At 44.5% G+C, this 16,583-nt stretch overlaps 1 protein-coding gene across 2 annotated transcripts in view; it reads right to left on the minus strand.

Moving 5' to 3' along the window:
• Positions 1 to 6,201: 6,201 nt before the first annotated feature.
• VPS45 (vacuolar protein sorting 45 homolog) overlaps positions 6,202 to 16,583 on the minus strand; it is a 70,392-nt gene continuing 60,010 nt past the window's right edge. For both annotated transcript variants that reach the window (XM_044239149.1, XM_044239148.1), the window contains one exon: positions 6,202 to 6,838. In XM_044239149.1, the coding sequence (XP_044095084.1) occupies positions 6,751 to 6,838 (88 nt within the window). In that variant the 3' untranslated portion in view covers positions 6,202 to 6,750. The remainder of the gene's footprint in view (positions 6,839 to 16,583) is intronic.

Below are 16,583 nucleotides of genomic sequence, written 5' to 3' on the forward strand. Positions count from 1 at the left end.
AGCTACCCGCCCGACCTGCCCGGACGGCCCGCGGAGGCGGCGGGAACGGATAATGGAGAGAGCTCTAGCAAAACCGAAAGAACCGAGATCGAGAAGGTCTCCCTCCCAAAGGCGAAACAAAAACAAGAGCGGGAGGTGGGAGGGCGCTCGCCTGAGGGAGAACCGGCATCTGGAATTCACACTCCCTGGGTGGTGGAGATAGTGGCCTGGGTAGGTCAGGTGTTGGGGAAAAGTTTTCCGTGCCCCGAGGAGGGGGGTATGGATGGGCAGGGGCGCGCGGGGGGAGTGGAGTTCGTATTAATCCATATTGCTACCAGTTTGCAAAGCCTCAGGCCTTCTTTGAGCCTCCTAAGTACGAAGTGGACATACGTGTGATCTCCATTGCACATGGAGAAGAGTGAGACTCGGGATGGCCCAGAGATACGCAGACACACACGGTAAGTACTGGCGGGAGTACATTTCTCCGTCTCCAAAGCCATTGTCTAGAGTACCATGTGGCTTTAAATATAAGCTCCAGGTGAGGCTAAAACTTCCTCGCTATCTCTTCTGCTGCCCTCACCTGGAAGCACCCCATCCTAGTCCAGTGGAGGGAAGGGCTCTGTGCCCAGAGGATGCCCTGACTGGAGAGACCTCTGCTGATGCCTCCTACACCAGATCTGCCTCGGAGCTGACAGACCAATATCTTAGCTTCATTTTTTTCCAGTACATATTTAAGGGCAGGTGGGGAGTCAGGAAACCCAGGTTTGGGTACCAGTTTCATCTTCACTACTTTGTGGCCTTTGGTCAAGCCACTGAATTTTTTTTTTTAATTTAAATTTTAAATTGTATTTATTTGAGAAAGAGAGAGAGAGAGGAGCAGAGGAGAGGGACAAGCAGACTACACACTGAACGCAGGGCCCCATGCGGGGCTCCATCATGCACCCCGAAATCATGACCTGAGCCGAAACCCAGAGCCGGGCCTTTAACCCACTGAGCCACCCAGGCACCCCAAGTCACTGAATTTCGTCAGGATTCTCTTCCTCAACATATTAAATGGTGAGGGAAGAACTGCCAATTCTATCAACAAGGAAAGTTAGTGGAATATAGGAGATGACCTGTGGAAGTCCTATGAAAATCTGCAAGTATTGCCCTCTAGGGCTAATTATTGAATGATAATAAGCTAACAGAAACATTGCTTGGCATATGGTAGACATGCAATAACCACAAAATGAATACAAATCCCTGGCACACAAGAGCAGGGAAAATGAAGAACTTTTTCTTCTGGAGGTGTCTCAAGATAAAAGAAAATATTGACCAATTTTGTGGTTTCAGGAATGGGGCGGTCTTGCCTTTTTCTGGCATCTGTCAAATGAAGGAGGGGCTTTTCTCTTTCCCGGCACCCCCTTTCCTCCTAATCCCAATGATATTCCTCTTAACCTCTTTTCATTTACCAGAGTAATTAATTCCTCGATTTTAGACTGATACAGACATTTAGCCTTTCAAAATGCTCTTATATATCATTTCTTTAAATCTTTAGTGCCACCTTGTGAGGTACACAGAATAAATATTATTCCTACTTGGAAAATGAGGAATTGGCATGGCAGATCAATCCACTTGCCCAAGTTTACACAGCAAGTTACTAGCTAAATGGATTAGAATCCAGGTGTTCTGACTCCACTGTTTAGGCTTTGTATACACACACACACACACACACACACACACACTCCTCTCCCCTTTCACCATTTCTGTTTCTCGCTCCCTGTTGAAAAAGTGCTTTAAAGGGAATCAGAAAATCCAGGGTATCTTCATAAATGAGGAAGCAAAATGTCCCAGTGTACTGGGGAGGAAAAAGTAGGAGGCATGCTCTTTTGAGGGCTTGCTGGCCAGGCGGATGAGAGCGGTTTGGATTTATAATTTAAATAGATTCTGGCTTATGGGAGACAAGTGATTCATGATTTGCCCCATCTTCCTCCTTTGAAAAGTCAACGAATATTTGAGTGTCTGCTGTATGCAAGGTACTGGGGTCCTTGTGCTAGAGTTTTGTGGAACTGGTAAAATATCAGAACCCTCCCAAGTAATTTTCAGATCAGAACAGATGCATGGGGGTGGAGAACCTTTCCTGCCTATTTGCTCCTGGTGATGTTACATAAATCTCTGGATTTTTCTCTCACTAACCTGTACGGCTTCTCTGCCTCCTCTTACTGTCCTGCCCCTACCTCCCTTCGCTTTGCCTCCTGTGGTCCTGTTACTCATACCCTCTCCCTGGGCCACACTCATCCCAGGCCTGTTCTTCAGCTGACTTCTCTCTCACCAGGTGAACCTTGTGGCACCTGAATTGGGATCTTTGACTTGGGGCTGTTTCCAAGGATCAATTCTTTTTTTTTTTTTTAAGATTTTTTATTTATTTATTTGTCATAGAGAGAGAAGCAAGAGCAAGCACAGGCAGACAGAGTGGCAGGCAGAGGCAGAGGGAGAAGCAGGCTCCCCGCCAAGCAAGGAGCCCGATGTGGGACTCGATCCCAGGACGCTGGGACCATGACCTGAGCCGAAGGCAGCCGCCCAACCAACTGAGCCACCCAGGCGTCCCTCCAAGGATCAATTCTTAAGTGAGAAATCTCAGAGTGAGAATTTACCGGTTTTTTTTTTTTTTTTTTTTTTTTTAACACATTGTCGCAGCACTGTCTCCTCGGTGAGCTTGATACCATGATACACACAAGCCACAAAGACGACTCAAGCCAATTTCTCTCTTTTGGTGGAGCGAAGATACCAGGAGGATTCGTGATGGGGTGACCTCCCTAACGGTATCATCGTGGGTAAGACGCAAGTCCAGCAACTTTATTCTTCACTTGACTGTTTTATAAGCCACTCCCCGTAAGGGAGGAAGAAAGGAGCTATCAGCGATAGGAATGTTGAGTTGCTGCTTGTAAGTTTACTGGGCAAAAACTTGCTGTCCAAAGGGTTAGCTAAAAACAGTGCCTTGGCTTTGTGGAGTAAATGGGACATTTGACGAGGGCCTTTCAATCTACGGAAGAGAGTCATTAAAAGCACATGAGACGTCAAGGAAAATGCTATTTTTAAAGGGTAAAAATAAAGCGCCACTAATAATGTAATCAGCTCTGTAAATCTTGAAAATGTAAGTCTTTGGGGCATCTGGGTGACTCAGTTGGCTAAGCACTGGGCTCTTGACTGTGGCTCAGGTGATGATCTCAGGGTCAAGGAGTCGTGCCCTGAGTTGGGCTCTGTGCACTGGGTATGGAGTCTGCTTGGGATGCTCTCCCCAACCCCCACAACTCACGTGTGAGCATGCCGGGTTGTCTCTAAAAAGAATATTAAAAAAATATTTTAAAAATGTATGTAAGGGGTGCCTAGGTAGCTCAGTCGTTAGGTGTCTGCCTTTGGCTCAGGTCATGATCCTAGGGTCCTGGATTCAAGTCCTGTATTGGGCTCCCTGCTCAGTGGGAAGTGGGCTTCTCCCTCTCCCACTCTCCCTGCTTGTCCTCTCTCTCCTGCTGTGTCTCTGTCAAATAAATAAATAAAAATATTTTAAAAAATGTATTTAAGTCTTTGATCCTTAATAAAGAAATGCCAACTTTAAAAAAAAAGGGGTATTTATTTATTTGACAGAGAGATAGAGAGCACAAGTAGGGGAGCAGCAGGCAGAGGGAGAGGGAGAATCAGGTTCTCCACCAAGCAGTGGGCCCAATGTGGGGCTTGATCCCAGGACCATGGGATCATGACCTGAGCTAAAGGCAGCTGCTTAACTGACTGAGTCACCCATGTGCCCCAGAAATGCCACCTTCTGGCATCAGACATCCTGAGGGTAAGGCTCACTTTTTACACTTCTTGGTATCCTTAGTTGGGTAGGCACAATGGAAGCAGGCAAATAATAAGAGGAATGGTTTAAGAAAATTCTCTGTTCTTTTTTTTTTTTTGGTTAAGATTTATTTTAGAGTGAGTGAGTGAGAGAGGGCGTGTGTTGGGGCAGGGGCAGAGGGAGAGGCAGAGAACCTTAAGCAGACTCCCCGCCTGGGGAGTATAAGGCGGGGCTTGATGCCTTGACCCTGAGATAATGACCTGAGCTGAAATCAAGAGTTGGTTGCTTAGGGGCGCCTGGGTGGCTCAGTGGGTTAAGGCCTCTGCCTTCTGCTCGGGTCATGATCCCAGGGTCCTGGGATCGAGCCCCGCATCAGGCTCTCTGCTCAGCAGGGAGCCTGCTTCCTCCTTTCTCTCTGCCTGCCTCTCTGCCTACTTGTGATCTCTGTCAAATAAATAAATAAGATCTAAAAAAAAAAAAAGAGTTGGTTGCTTAACTGACTGAGCTACCCGGGCACCCCAGAAGTCTGTTTTTTTTTTTTTTTTTTTTTAAAGATCATGACCTGAGCTGAAGACAGAGGCTTTAGCCCACTGAGCCACCCAGGCACCCTGAGAAGTCTGTTCTTTTCCTCTTTTTTTTTTTTTTTAAGATTTTATTTATTTGTCAGAGAGAGAGGACAAGCAGAGAGAGCAGCAGGCAGAGCAGGCAGAGGGAGGAGCAGGCTCCTCGCTGAGCAGGGAGCCCAATGTGGGACTCATCCCAGGACCCTGGGATCATGACCTGAGCCGAAGGCAGCCACCTAACGAACTGAGCCACCCAGGTGTCCCAGAGAAGTGTCTGTTCTTGTTCTTCTTATTCCAAAGAGTTATCGTGCCAAGAAGAAGGGAGGCACACATAATCCTGCTTGGAGGGAAGTTTCTGTTTATTTGAAAAAACTATGTAACTCATAAAATGCTGCAATTAAAATAATAACCCCAAATGAAGGCAGTTTCACTTTTTTAATATAAAAAAGGGAAATTTTTTTTTTAAAGGTACCTAAAGTGACCCACAAAGGAAAAAAAAAGGAAAGGAATTTAGATCTTAGCTCTTAGCTATAATATGGCAAAGTCTTAGGGCTTAACATGAGTGTGAGTTAAACAAACCATGGAGAAAAGGGAGATGGCTAGAAAGGCCTTTATTTTTTCCCTTATTTCTTGAGCTGCTGATTAGTGCAGTGGGAGAGTTGAAGGGAATCTGATCTTTCTGTATACTGATTTTGTAGCCCCAGGTTGGAGACAGGAATCAATCTTATTGTCTATTATTAGTGTTTGCAATGTTCTAAGTGCTTTATATATATTATCTAATCCTTATAGTCCTATGAGGAAGGTACTTTATTACCCCCATTTTTAAAAAGATTTATTTATTTATTTATTTATTTTAAAGATTTTATTTATTTATTTGACAGACAGCGATCACGAGTAGGCAGAGAGGCAGGCAGAGAGAGAGGAGAGAGGAGGAAGCAGGCTCCCTGCTGAGCAGAGAGCCAGATGTGGGGCTCGATCCCAGGACCCTGGGATCATGACCTGAGCTGAAGGCAGAGGCTTTAACCCACTGAGCCACCCAGGTGCCCCGATTTATTTATTTATTTGACAGAGAGCACAAGTAGGCAGAGAGGCAGGCAGAGAGAAAGGAGAAAGCAGGCTCCCTGCTGAGGGGAGAGCCCGATGCAGGGCTTGATCCCAGGACGCTGGGACCATGACACAAGCTGAAGGCAGAGGCCTTAACCCACTGAGCCACCCAGGCGCCCCTATTACTCTCATTTTTTAAAAAGATTTTTTGGGAGAGAGAGAGAGTGGACAAGCAGGGAGAGGCAAAGGGAGGGGGAGAGAGAGAAGCAGACTCCCCAATGAGCATGGAGCCCAACATGGGGTTGTTTCAAGACCCTGAGATCATGACCTGTGCTGAAATCAAGAGTCGGGTGCTTAACTGACAGCCCCTCCAGGTCTATTACCCTTATTTTACAGATGAGGACACTGAGCCACAGGGAGACTAAACAGCATTCTCAAAGCCTGACAACTTTGACAGATTTGAACTTAGGCTGTCTGTGGCTACCGAATATTTTATGTTCAGCATCAAAAGAAAGTAAAAAAATATATTCAGGGCTTACAGAAGACCAGTGAGGGATTGTGCTATGCTGTTTTTGCTATGATTTGAGGATGCCATAACTTCCTGGCATTAGTGACATCCCCACAACCACTGCTTTCAAGAGAATCAAAATTGACACCAGAATTTATCATTTGCTTTGACATACTTTAAATATTCTTTGGATGGAAGCAGTGCCTTCTCTATCTCTGGTGTAAAGCCAACTCATCCCTCATCTCATGAATTCCCATAAATAGTTATTAACCCCAAAGAAATAAAAACTTGTGTCTTTCCACAAAATGGATTTTTATTGTAGTCATACATGGTTTCTCAGTGCCACAGAAAACTGCAGTGTAGGAACAATTTTTGGATGGTTCTTTACAGAAACATGATGAGTTTTCAAAAAAATGAAGTGTGTAGGAATGTGGTTAATGAAAAGTAAAAGGGGTCAAGAGAAGAGAGTATGCATAGCGTGAACATCAAATGATTATTTTTTAAACCCCTCTGAGCTCTGATAACCCATTTCTCAAGTAAGATCCCAACAAAATTCATCAGAAACTGAAGTGATTGTGCTGTCAAATACAAGGAATACCTTTGTTTATCTGATAAGAAAACCACGAGAGAAGTGGGCTGGGGCACAGACTTATTCTCAGCTCATCACTGGGAGTCTTGGTGTCTGTGTCAACCGTCCACGAATGAGCAGACTACTTGGAGTTGGGTTAGAACGACAAGCACAAAACCCAAGGCTCTTCTTCAACACCTGTGGTCAGCGGGGAAAACCTGTGGCGACGCCAGGGGGGGAGTCACGCCATTCTCTTCACCTCGCTGTCACCATCTTATCTTCTGCTCGCTGACCTCGATGTCACCTGAGAGCTCTCCCTGCTTCGGCTGTGCAGTCCAGAAGCCAGAACTTCCTCTAGGAAACTGAGCAGAAGATTGGAGGTTACTCAGAGAAGGAAAAAAAGCATCTCCAAAAATAGATTATCTCGCGCATGACATAGAGGTGAATGAAGGATATCACGATTAGTATTCAGGAGGTACTGGTCTGATCTGTGCGTGCAGAAGCATCAGTTGAACACTCAAACTTGTGGACTAGAAGGAACGCCCCTCAGTGCTCTTCCCCAGGCTTCTCCCTGTTTTTTAGCACTAAGATCTGTTAAGACTGAGATTTCCAGTTTGAAATTTCTAGTTAGGACCCCAATTTTTGAAAAATCTATCTATCTATCCATCTATCTATCTATTTTAGAGAGAGAGAGAGAGAGAGAGCACAAGTGGGGAGAAGAATAGAAGGGAAGAAGAGGGAGGGGGAAAAATCTCAAGCAGACTCCACGCTAAACACAGAGCCTGATGCAGGGCTGAATCTCACAACCCTGAGACCATGACCTGAGCTGAAATCGAAAGTCGGATGCTTTGGACATCTGGGTGGCTCAGTCGTTAATCGTCTGCTTTTGGCTCAGGTCATGATCCCAGGGTCCTGGGATCAAGCCCCACTTCAGGCTCACTGCTCCTTGGGCAGCCTGCTTCTCCCTCTCCCACTCCCCCTGCTGGTACTCACTCTTTCATTGTCTCTGTCAAATAAAAAAAATCTTGAAGAAAAAAAAATAAAGTCAGACGCTTCACCAGCTGAGCCCCCCAGGCGCCCAGGACCCAGAATTTTTAAAGGCAAGGCTGCCGTATTAACTGAGAACCATGTTACATCAGCACCTCTTGTTTGACTCTTAAAATGGCCTCAGAACGTGGACTGCGCCTCTAGTCTCCTCCTCAGCTGGGGGACTCTGCAAGGTGGCACCAGAGTTGATTTTCTAAAACACAGATGGTATCCTATTGTGTACTTTCACCTCGTCAGCTTGAAAACCTTACTTTTGCTTACGGAATACTGTACAGATTAAAATTCAAGGCCCTTCATAATGTATCCTCATAATTAACTAAGACTTGTATTTATTTTGTTCCTGATAACTGTATTAAGCCACATGTGTATGTATATATGTATGTGTGAACAAGATGCTATTATCCTCATTTGAAAGATGACGGAACCAAGCTATAGGGGTGAAGGGATTTGCCAAGCTCAATGCAGCCAGGAAGTGGCTCAGCTGGGCTTCAAGCTCAGGCTCTGGAACCTGTGCCCCGGGTACCACGCACACTGCTGCTCGCTAGTCTGGCTCCACTTCCCACCAGGCCGCCCAGCAGCGCCCAGCCACTTGCTCTCCCCCCAAAACCTCCTGAGCTTTCCCCGCTGTTATGTTGTGCTCTTAAGTCCTGTGTCTGAAACGACAGATGGCCTTTCTCTGTCTGACGAAATCCTTTTTATCTTTTAAGGCGAGGACTGAAAGTCACCTTTTCCGTGAAGCCTTCCCAAACTCCTTCAGGCCGGTCGGATCCCTCTCATCCCTGCAACTCTCTTTGTTGTCCCGGTATTTTCGCTCTCTGTTCTTACTCCTCAGGTCCTCTCCCTGTTACTGTCCACTGCACTAGACTTGGAGCTGCTTATGGTGGGTCTAGGGCTTCAGTTTGGATCTCCAGGGCTTAGCACATAGGCTGATCTCTAGTAGGGCCCCAATAGTGGCATCCTAAATAAATGAACTCATTAAAATAGCTACCACTAAGCATGAACTCTTGGTTTCAGCTCAGGTTGTGACCTCGTGGTCGTGGGATTGAGCCGAGTTGGGCTCTGTGCTCAGCTTGGAGTCTGCTTCAGATTCTCTCTCCCTCTTGCTCACTCACTCTCTCTCTCTCAAATAAGTAAATAAAATCTTAAATAGCTACATGTTGGCCAGAGAGCCTTCGCTTTGATACTGGAGTCTGGGGGCAGTGTAGTAAGTGTCACTCTGGGGAGACAGGTCTGTAGCAGAGGGCTGGAGGAATGACCAGGTAGGTACCTTATCATTACCATTGTTTCGCACTTTTAGATCTGGCAGATTCTGGACTTGGAGGACTTAAATTCCAAACTCCTTTGCAAAAGAAAAAAAAAGATGATGAAGTAGAGGGAAAGGAGTAGAAGTGAAATTTATTTATTTCGCTAATGAAATCCAGGCACTTCTGTGTGCCCTGGTTTTTGGCCAGTTGGACTGGAGACCCTTCAAGGGCAGAAAACAAGTATCAGGGAATGAGGGAGCATTGCTTTCTTGAGAGAGAACACAAGAAGTCTCTGACTGGTGACTTACAGTAAGAACGAAACACATGGGCTGGGAAGCCCTACGGGAATTTACCAGGTGATTTCTGCTTCACTTCAGACTCTGCAACCATTGCAAAGAACAGAAGTAACTTCACTGAAATTCTACTTCAAGATCCTCCTCTGTGTATCAACAAGACCCCACATTCTTGACGGCAAAGAGAAAATACTATTTATATTTGCCAAGTCTAATTTTGTTTCCGAGGGCCATTGTGACTTTTTAAAAAGTATCTATTTGAGGACTTTGATGAGTCACTGCAGAATGCTTTAAAAATTATGGGCGAGGAACATATTGGTATCTATACCCCACATTTAGACTATGTTTAAAAACACAACAATGGAAGAATGATTTTTGTTTTTTAGCTTTTTTGGGGGGGCACGTTGAGATTTATTTATTTAATTTAAATTCAATTAGCCAACATACAGTACATAACTAGTTTTTGATGCAGTGTTCACTGATTCATTAATTGCATATAACACCCAGTGCTCATCACATCGCATGCCCTCCTTCACGCCCATTATTCAGTTATCCATTCCCCCCTTCCTCCTTGCCTTCCACAATCCTCAGTTTGTTTCCCAGAGTCTAGATCCTCTCACAGTTTGTCTCCCTCTCTGATTTCTTCCCACTCAGTTTTCCCTCCCTTCCCTGATTCCTACCTTTAAAGGACTCTTAGAGATAGATACACAATCACAACTCAATGTGAGACAGCATATAAACGAAGATGGTACCAGGAGCTAACAGAGGGGGTTAAGCTTCTGCTTGTCTTGGTTGTGGTGTCATTGTTTCCAACTTTATGGAGAGAAGCAAGGTGAAGGATGGGGAGAGAATCTTAAGTAGGTGCCCACCCTGGAGCCTGAGGTGGGACTCGATCTCACAACCCTGAGATCATGACCAGAGCCAAAATCAAGAGTCTGTCACTTCACCAACTGAGCCACCCAGGTGCCCCCAAAGCCCTGATTTTAAAAAGTCAACATCAAGGGGCGTCTGGGTGGCTCAGTAGGTGAAGCGACTGACTTATGATTTTGGCTCAGGTCATGATCTCATGGGTCACAAGACTGATCTCGGTCTGCCCTGCGCTCAGTGGGGTAGTCTGTTTGAGACTCTCTCTCCCTCCCCACCCCCGACCCCCAACTTGCACCCGTGTCCCTATACACTCTCTCAAATATATAAATAAATCTTAAAAAAAAAAAAAAAGTCAATCTCAAAAACTCTTGCATCATGTATTGGAAGAAGAGGTTTTTCACTTTTCAGTCTTTGGTAAGGAACTAGGGATTAACACATAAAGGATTTTAGATTTTAATTATTAAAGTAATTGAGTTGAACAACTGTGCTCCTAAACAAAGCTATATAATAAGACAATCAATCTATCATCTAGATCTTCCTCTTTTTTCACTATATTCCACAGATGGAAGTTATATTGGGTTTCTGGGACGCCTGGGTGGCTCAGTTGGTTAAGCAGCTGCCTTCAGCTCAGGTCATGATCCCAGCGTCCTGGGATCGAGTCCCACATCGGGCTCCTTGCTTGGCAGGGAGCCTGCTTCTCCCTCTGTCTCTGCCTGCCTCTCTGTCTGCCTGTGCTCGCTCGCTCTCCCTCTCTCTCTGACAAATAAGTGAAATCTTTAAAAAAAAAAAAAAAAGAAGTTATATCTGGGTTTCTTTTCTTTTTTATTTTTTTGAGATTTTATTTATTTGAGAGAGTAAATGAGAGAGAGAGAGGGCATGAGAAGGGAGAGGGTCAGAGGGAGAAACAGACTCCCTGCTGAGCAGGGAGCCTGATGTAGGACTCAATCCCAGGACCCGAGGATCATGACCTGAGCTGAAGGCAGTCGCTTACCCAAATGAGCCACCCACGCACCCTATATGTGAGTTTCTTAATAATAAAAAACCCAAGGACACCAAAGGAAGCTAGAGTCAAATGTTAAGTGGTATAATGAAACAAAATTAATGGAATTTATAGGAAGCAGGAACCCAGAAAAAGACCTTCTGGAAAAGAAAGAGAAAAAAAAAACCACCCCCAAATATTTGCCTTAATGGAGTAATAATTTTCTAATTACAGCCAAACACTTAGTGGAGATGCTGGAAGATAGGAGTGGGTGAGAGAGAAGGATACAATGGAACATTTAATAGCCCAGAACACTGACAAGTCCTCTCAATTTCCACTGCTTCCAGCCGTCAGAGCTACTACTGTGTCTCATACCTCTTTGCTTTTGCACATACTATTCCCTCCCTGGGAAGGTGGCCCCACCCCTTGGAACTTTATCTGAACTGTGCATCTGTTACAACTCAACTCTCATATTAGCAATCCTCTAGGAATTCCTTTGTCTACATGTCCTTTTTTCACATAAGCCTATAAGCTTTTTGAGGATGCAAGTAATACATGAATACATTGTTCTGGCAAAAGTTTTAAATAGTACACATAAAGCTCAAGTCTCCTGGATCTTTCTTCTCCCCATTGCTCTTTCCAGAGGTAACAATTTGATTAACACATATTTATTAACTGCCTACTATGTACCAGGCCCTGTTCTAGAAGCTGTGACTACAGCAATAAGCAAAGTAAAAAAAAAAAAAAAAAAAAAATCTTCCCTCACGGAATTTATATTCCAATGGAAGAAGGGGGAAGATAAATGAAATTAATAAGTAAAATGCAATAATAACACACCAGCAATAATAATGGTGAGCTCATATCACTGTATGTGAGGTTTTCATGAGATAAAAACTATCCCACTTTATAAAGGAAGTGAGGCTCAGAGAAGCCAAGGTCTTACATCTTGGAAGTGACAGAGTCAAGATACAAACCGAGGTTATGTGGCTTCAGAGTTTGTTTTTCTAAGCATGACGTGGCACTGCCTCTCTATAGCACAGGAGATGAAGAAAGTGCTATGCAGAAAAATACAGCTGGTTGAAAGAGAGTTGGAGGTGGTGTTGGTGGTGTGAGATTTTAAATCCTGGGGTCAAGGAAGGTCTCACTGAGAAACTGACATTCAAGACCTGAATGGGGCAAGGGAAGGTCAAGTGCAAAGGGACTGAGGCCTGGTGTGTTCAGGGAACAGAGAGGAGGCTAGTATGGCTGGAGTGAAGGTATTGGATAGTAAGAGATAAGACCGGTATGTTAAGGAAAGGGATGGGGGGGGGGAGCATGAAGATGAGATTACATGAGGCCTGGCAGCTTCCTGTAAGGATTCTGATTTTTACTTTTGAGTAAGACTAACCCCTGGAGGCTTCGGTGCAGAGATAAGACTGTAGAGTCAAGGGTGAGGCAGTTTTAACAATCCAGGTGGGAAATGGTGGTGTCCTGAACCAGGACTGCAGTGGTGAGAGGGTTTCAGCTTCTAGACATATTTTGAAGAAAAGGATCTTAAGATTTTCTGATGAATCATGATGTAGGTGTGAGAGAGAGAGGGGAGTCAAGAAAACACCAAGGTTTTTGGCCTAAGCAGCTAGAAGGATGGATACGCAATGAACTAAGATGCAACGTCTGAGGGAGGATCGTGTTTAGAAAGATGTATCAGAAGCCTGGTCTTGATCATGTTAAATATGGATAATTAGACATTCAAACAGAAGTGTCAAGTAGACAGCTGAATATACAAATCTGGAGTTTGGGGGAGAAGTTCAGACTAGAAACCGTGGTTCTTAATGGGGAGAGGTGCGAGAGAGATGTGATTTTATCCCCAGGGGACATCTGGCAAGGCCTGGATAGATTTCTGTAGCTGTAACTGGTGGAATGCCACTGGCACCACTGCCTAGACACCAGGGACGTTGCTGAACGTCCCACAAAGCACAGCACAGTTCATCACAACAAAGACTTATCTGGTCCCAAACACGAACAGTGCTGAGGCTGAAAAGCTCTGGATGAGAGATATAAATTTAGGAGTCAGTAGCAGACAGATTTGAAAGCCATGAGCCTGGAAGAGATTGCCAAGGAAGTGGGTATAGATAGAGAAGAGAGGTGGTCTAAGGACAGAGTTCCAGGGATTCCAAAGATAGGCGAAATGAACCAAAGTGACAGAGAAGGAAGAGCCAGTGAGGCAGGAAGACCAGGAGACTATTGTTTCTGGAAACTAAGAGATAAAGGTGTTTCCAAGGGAAGAGACTGATCAAATGTTGACAGGTCAAGTAAAATGGGCACTAAAAGTTGACTCTCGGTTTAGCCATGCAGAGGTCCCTGGGGGCCACAGTAAGAATATTCTGGAGAGTGATGGGGGTGAGAGCCTGAGCAGATTGAGGCTTAAAAGAATATGTGGATTCAAGAGAATATGTAATGAGAGGAATTAGAGACAATGATTAGAAACCATTCTTCAAGACTTCTGGCTACAAAAGAGAACACGGAAATGATACAGAACCTGGAAAGAGAAAGGAGGCTAGTAGAGGGTTTTTAAAGGCGGAGGCGGGGGCGGGGAGTGGGGGGGAAGTCAGTATGTTTCTATGCTTCTATGAATGATCCACTAGCGTGGGAAAAACTGAGGAAAGAGGAGTCAGTGTAGAGTGATATCTTAGAGTAGGTGAGGGATGAGACCTGGTGCCTATGTTGGGGGGGCTGAGCTAGGCTAGGAACACTGGGCCCAGTGGATGGGACAGATGGCAGAGGAGGTGGTGGAAGTGAGAGCTTGGGGAGTTCTTTTCTAATGTCTTCACTTACCAGTTAATGTACTTTTTTTTTTTTTAAGATTTTATTTATTTATTTGACAGAGAGAGAGAGATCACAAGTAGGCGGAGAGGCAGGCAGAGAGAGAGAGAGACGATGAAGCAGGTTCCCCAGTGAGCAGAGAGCCCAATGTGGGGCTCGATCCCAGGACCCTGGGATCATGACCCGAACCGAAGGCAGAGGCTTTAATCCACTGAGCCACCCAGGCGCCCCAAGTTAATGTACATCTTGAGTAATATCTTTCTTATCTGTGATTCCGTAATAAAAAATAGATGCTAAATTTAGAGTTTGCTGAGTGAACACTGAATCAGATTCATATTTCCATTTTGTTTTATTTTATATATTTGAGAGAGAGAGCACATGAATGAGAGAACACAAACAGGGGGAGCGGCAGAGGGAGAGGGAGAAGCAGGCTTCTCACTGAGCAGGGAGCCAGAGGCGGGACATGATCCTGGGACTTCAGGATCATGACCTGAGCTAAATGCTTAAATGACTGAGCCACCCAGGTACCCCCAGGTTCCTATTTTTTAAAAAAGTTAAGACCTCTTCTTAAATGTCACCTGTCATGCTAAATATTTCCTAAATATCCAACAGCAATTTTATCAGGAGCAAAGAAAACCATTGGCATTCAGCACTGACGTCTGAAAGCAGGAATCTTATACACAGCTCTTCACTGTATATATGATTTACCCACAAAGAAATCCTCCTTATTCTGCAAATGTGCTGCTCCTCTTTATTATTATTATTTTTTAAGTTCCTGTCCTCAATTTTGCTGTTCCTTAGCCCTGACTTCTCTTCCTATGGAAATCCAACTTATTCTTTAAGCTCCAGCTCAAATGCTGTCTCCTCTGTGAAGTATTTCCCAATTAATTTGTCTGAATTATTTCTTATTTAGGACATATTTTATTTAAGTTACATGCATTAACACTTCTCAAAATAAAAAAATTATTTAAATTCAATTAATTAACATATAATATATTATTAGTTTCAGAGGTAGAGGTCAGTGATTCATCAGTTGTATATAACACCCACGGCTCATTACATCATGTGTCTTACTTAATGCCTACCACCCAGTTACCCTAGCTCTCCATCCTCCCTCCCCTCCAGCAACCCTGTTGGTTTCCTAGAGTTGAGAGTCTCTTATGGTCTGTTTCTGATTTCATCTTGATTTATTCTTCCCTTTCTTCCCCTAAGATATCTGCTTTGTTTTTTAAATTCCACACATGAGTGAGATCTTTTTTTTTTTTTTAAAGATTTTATTTATTTATTTGACAGAGAGAGATCACAAGCAGGCAGAGAGGCAGGCAGAGAGAGAGGAGGAAGCAGGCTCCCTGCCGAGCAGAGAGCCTGATGCGGGGCTCGATCCCAGGACCCTGAGATCATGACCTGAGCCGAAGGCAGTGGCTTAACCACTGAGCCACCCAGGCGCCCCACATGAGTGAGATCTTAATTGTCTTTCTCTGACTTATTTTCCTTAGCATAAGCACCCTTAGCACCCTCTAGTTCTAACCACATCATTGTAAATGGCAAGATTTCCTTTTTTTGATGGCTGAGCAATATTCCACCGTGTGTATGTGTGTGTGTGTGTGTGTGTGTGTATACCACATCTTCTTCTTTTTTTTTTTTAAAAAAAGATTTTATTTATTTATTTGACAGAGGGAGAGAGATCACAAGCAGGCAGAGCAGCACGCAGAGAGAGAGGGGGAAGCAGGCTTCCTGCTGAGCAGAGAGCCCGATGTGGGGCTCGATCCCTAGACCCTGAGATCATGACCTGGGTTGAAGGAGGCTTAACCCACTGAGCCACCCAGGCGCCCAATACCACATCTTCTTTATCCATTCATCTGTTGATGGACATCTAGACTCTTTCCATAGTTTGGCTATTGTGGACATTGCTGCTATAAACACTGGGGTGCAGGTGCCCCTTCGGATCACTGCATTTCTATCTTTGGGGTAAATACCCAGTAACACTTCTCAAATTTTTGTGCCTGAAAACCCCTAACAACAGAAGAGAATGCATTTATTATTATTTTTTAATTAGGCTCCACGCCCAATGTGAGGCTTGAACTCATGATCCTGAGATCAAGAGCCACATGTTCTGCCAGCTGAGCCAGCCAGGTGCCCCTGAATTTATTAGCCTCAAGGGTACAGTCCAGGGGCACCTGGGTGGCTCAGTGGGTTAAGCCGATGCCTTCGGCTAGGGTCATGATCTCAGGGTCCTGGGATCGAGCCCGGCGTCGGGCTCTTCACTCAGCGGGGAGCCTGCTTCTCTCTCTCTGCCTGCTTGTGATCTCTGTCTGTCAAATAAATAAATAAATAATCTTAAAAAAAGGGGGGGTACAGTCCAAATTGGTTTATGACCTTACCCCTTTCTTTGAGGTCTGGTATTTTGTTAAAACTCCATACAAATTTTGTTATTTTTCATAAAAGGACCTTTTACATTTTGATGTAAACATATTTTACATTTTGATGTAAACATATTTTAAGGTACTAATCAGTTTAATTATTTAATTCTACCTCTGACCATCTCCCCAGATTATAAGAAAATGGACTCTCCAGGGTGCCTGGGTGGCTCAGTGGGTTAAGCCGCTGCCTTCAGCTCAGGTCATGATCCCAGGGTCCTGAGATCGAGTCCCACATTGGGCTCTCTGCTCAGCAGGGGGCCTGCTTCCCTTCCTCTCTCTCTGCCTACTTCTCTGCCTACTTGTAATCTCTGTCTGTCAAATAAATAAATAAAATCTTAAAAAAAAAAAAAAAAAAGAAAATGGACTCCCCAAAAGATGCGTCATGTTTATTTTGGGCCTTTTTGTGTCCCTGAGATTAATTATGTCCTGATTTGAGAAATAAAAAATTTTTTGAT

This window comes from Neovison vison, chromosome 2 (genome assembly GCF_020171115.1).
Source record: "Neovison vison isolate M4711 chromosome 2, ASM_NN_V1, whole genome shotgun sequence".
Lineage (NCBI taxonomy): Eukaryota > Metazoa > Chordata > Mammalia > Carnivora > Mustelidae > Neogale > Neogale vison.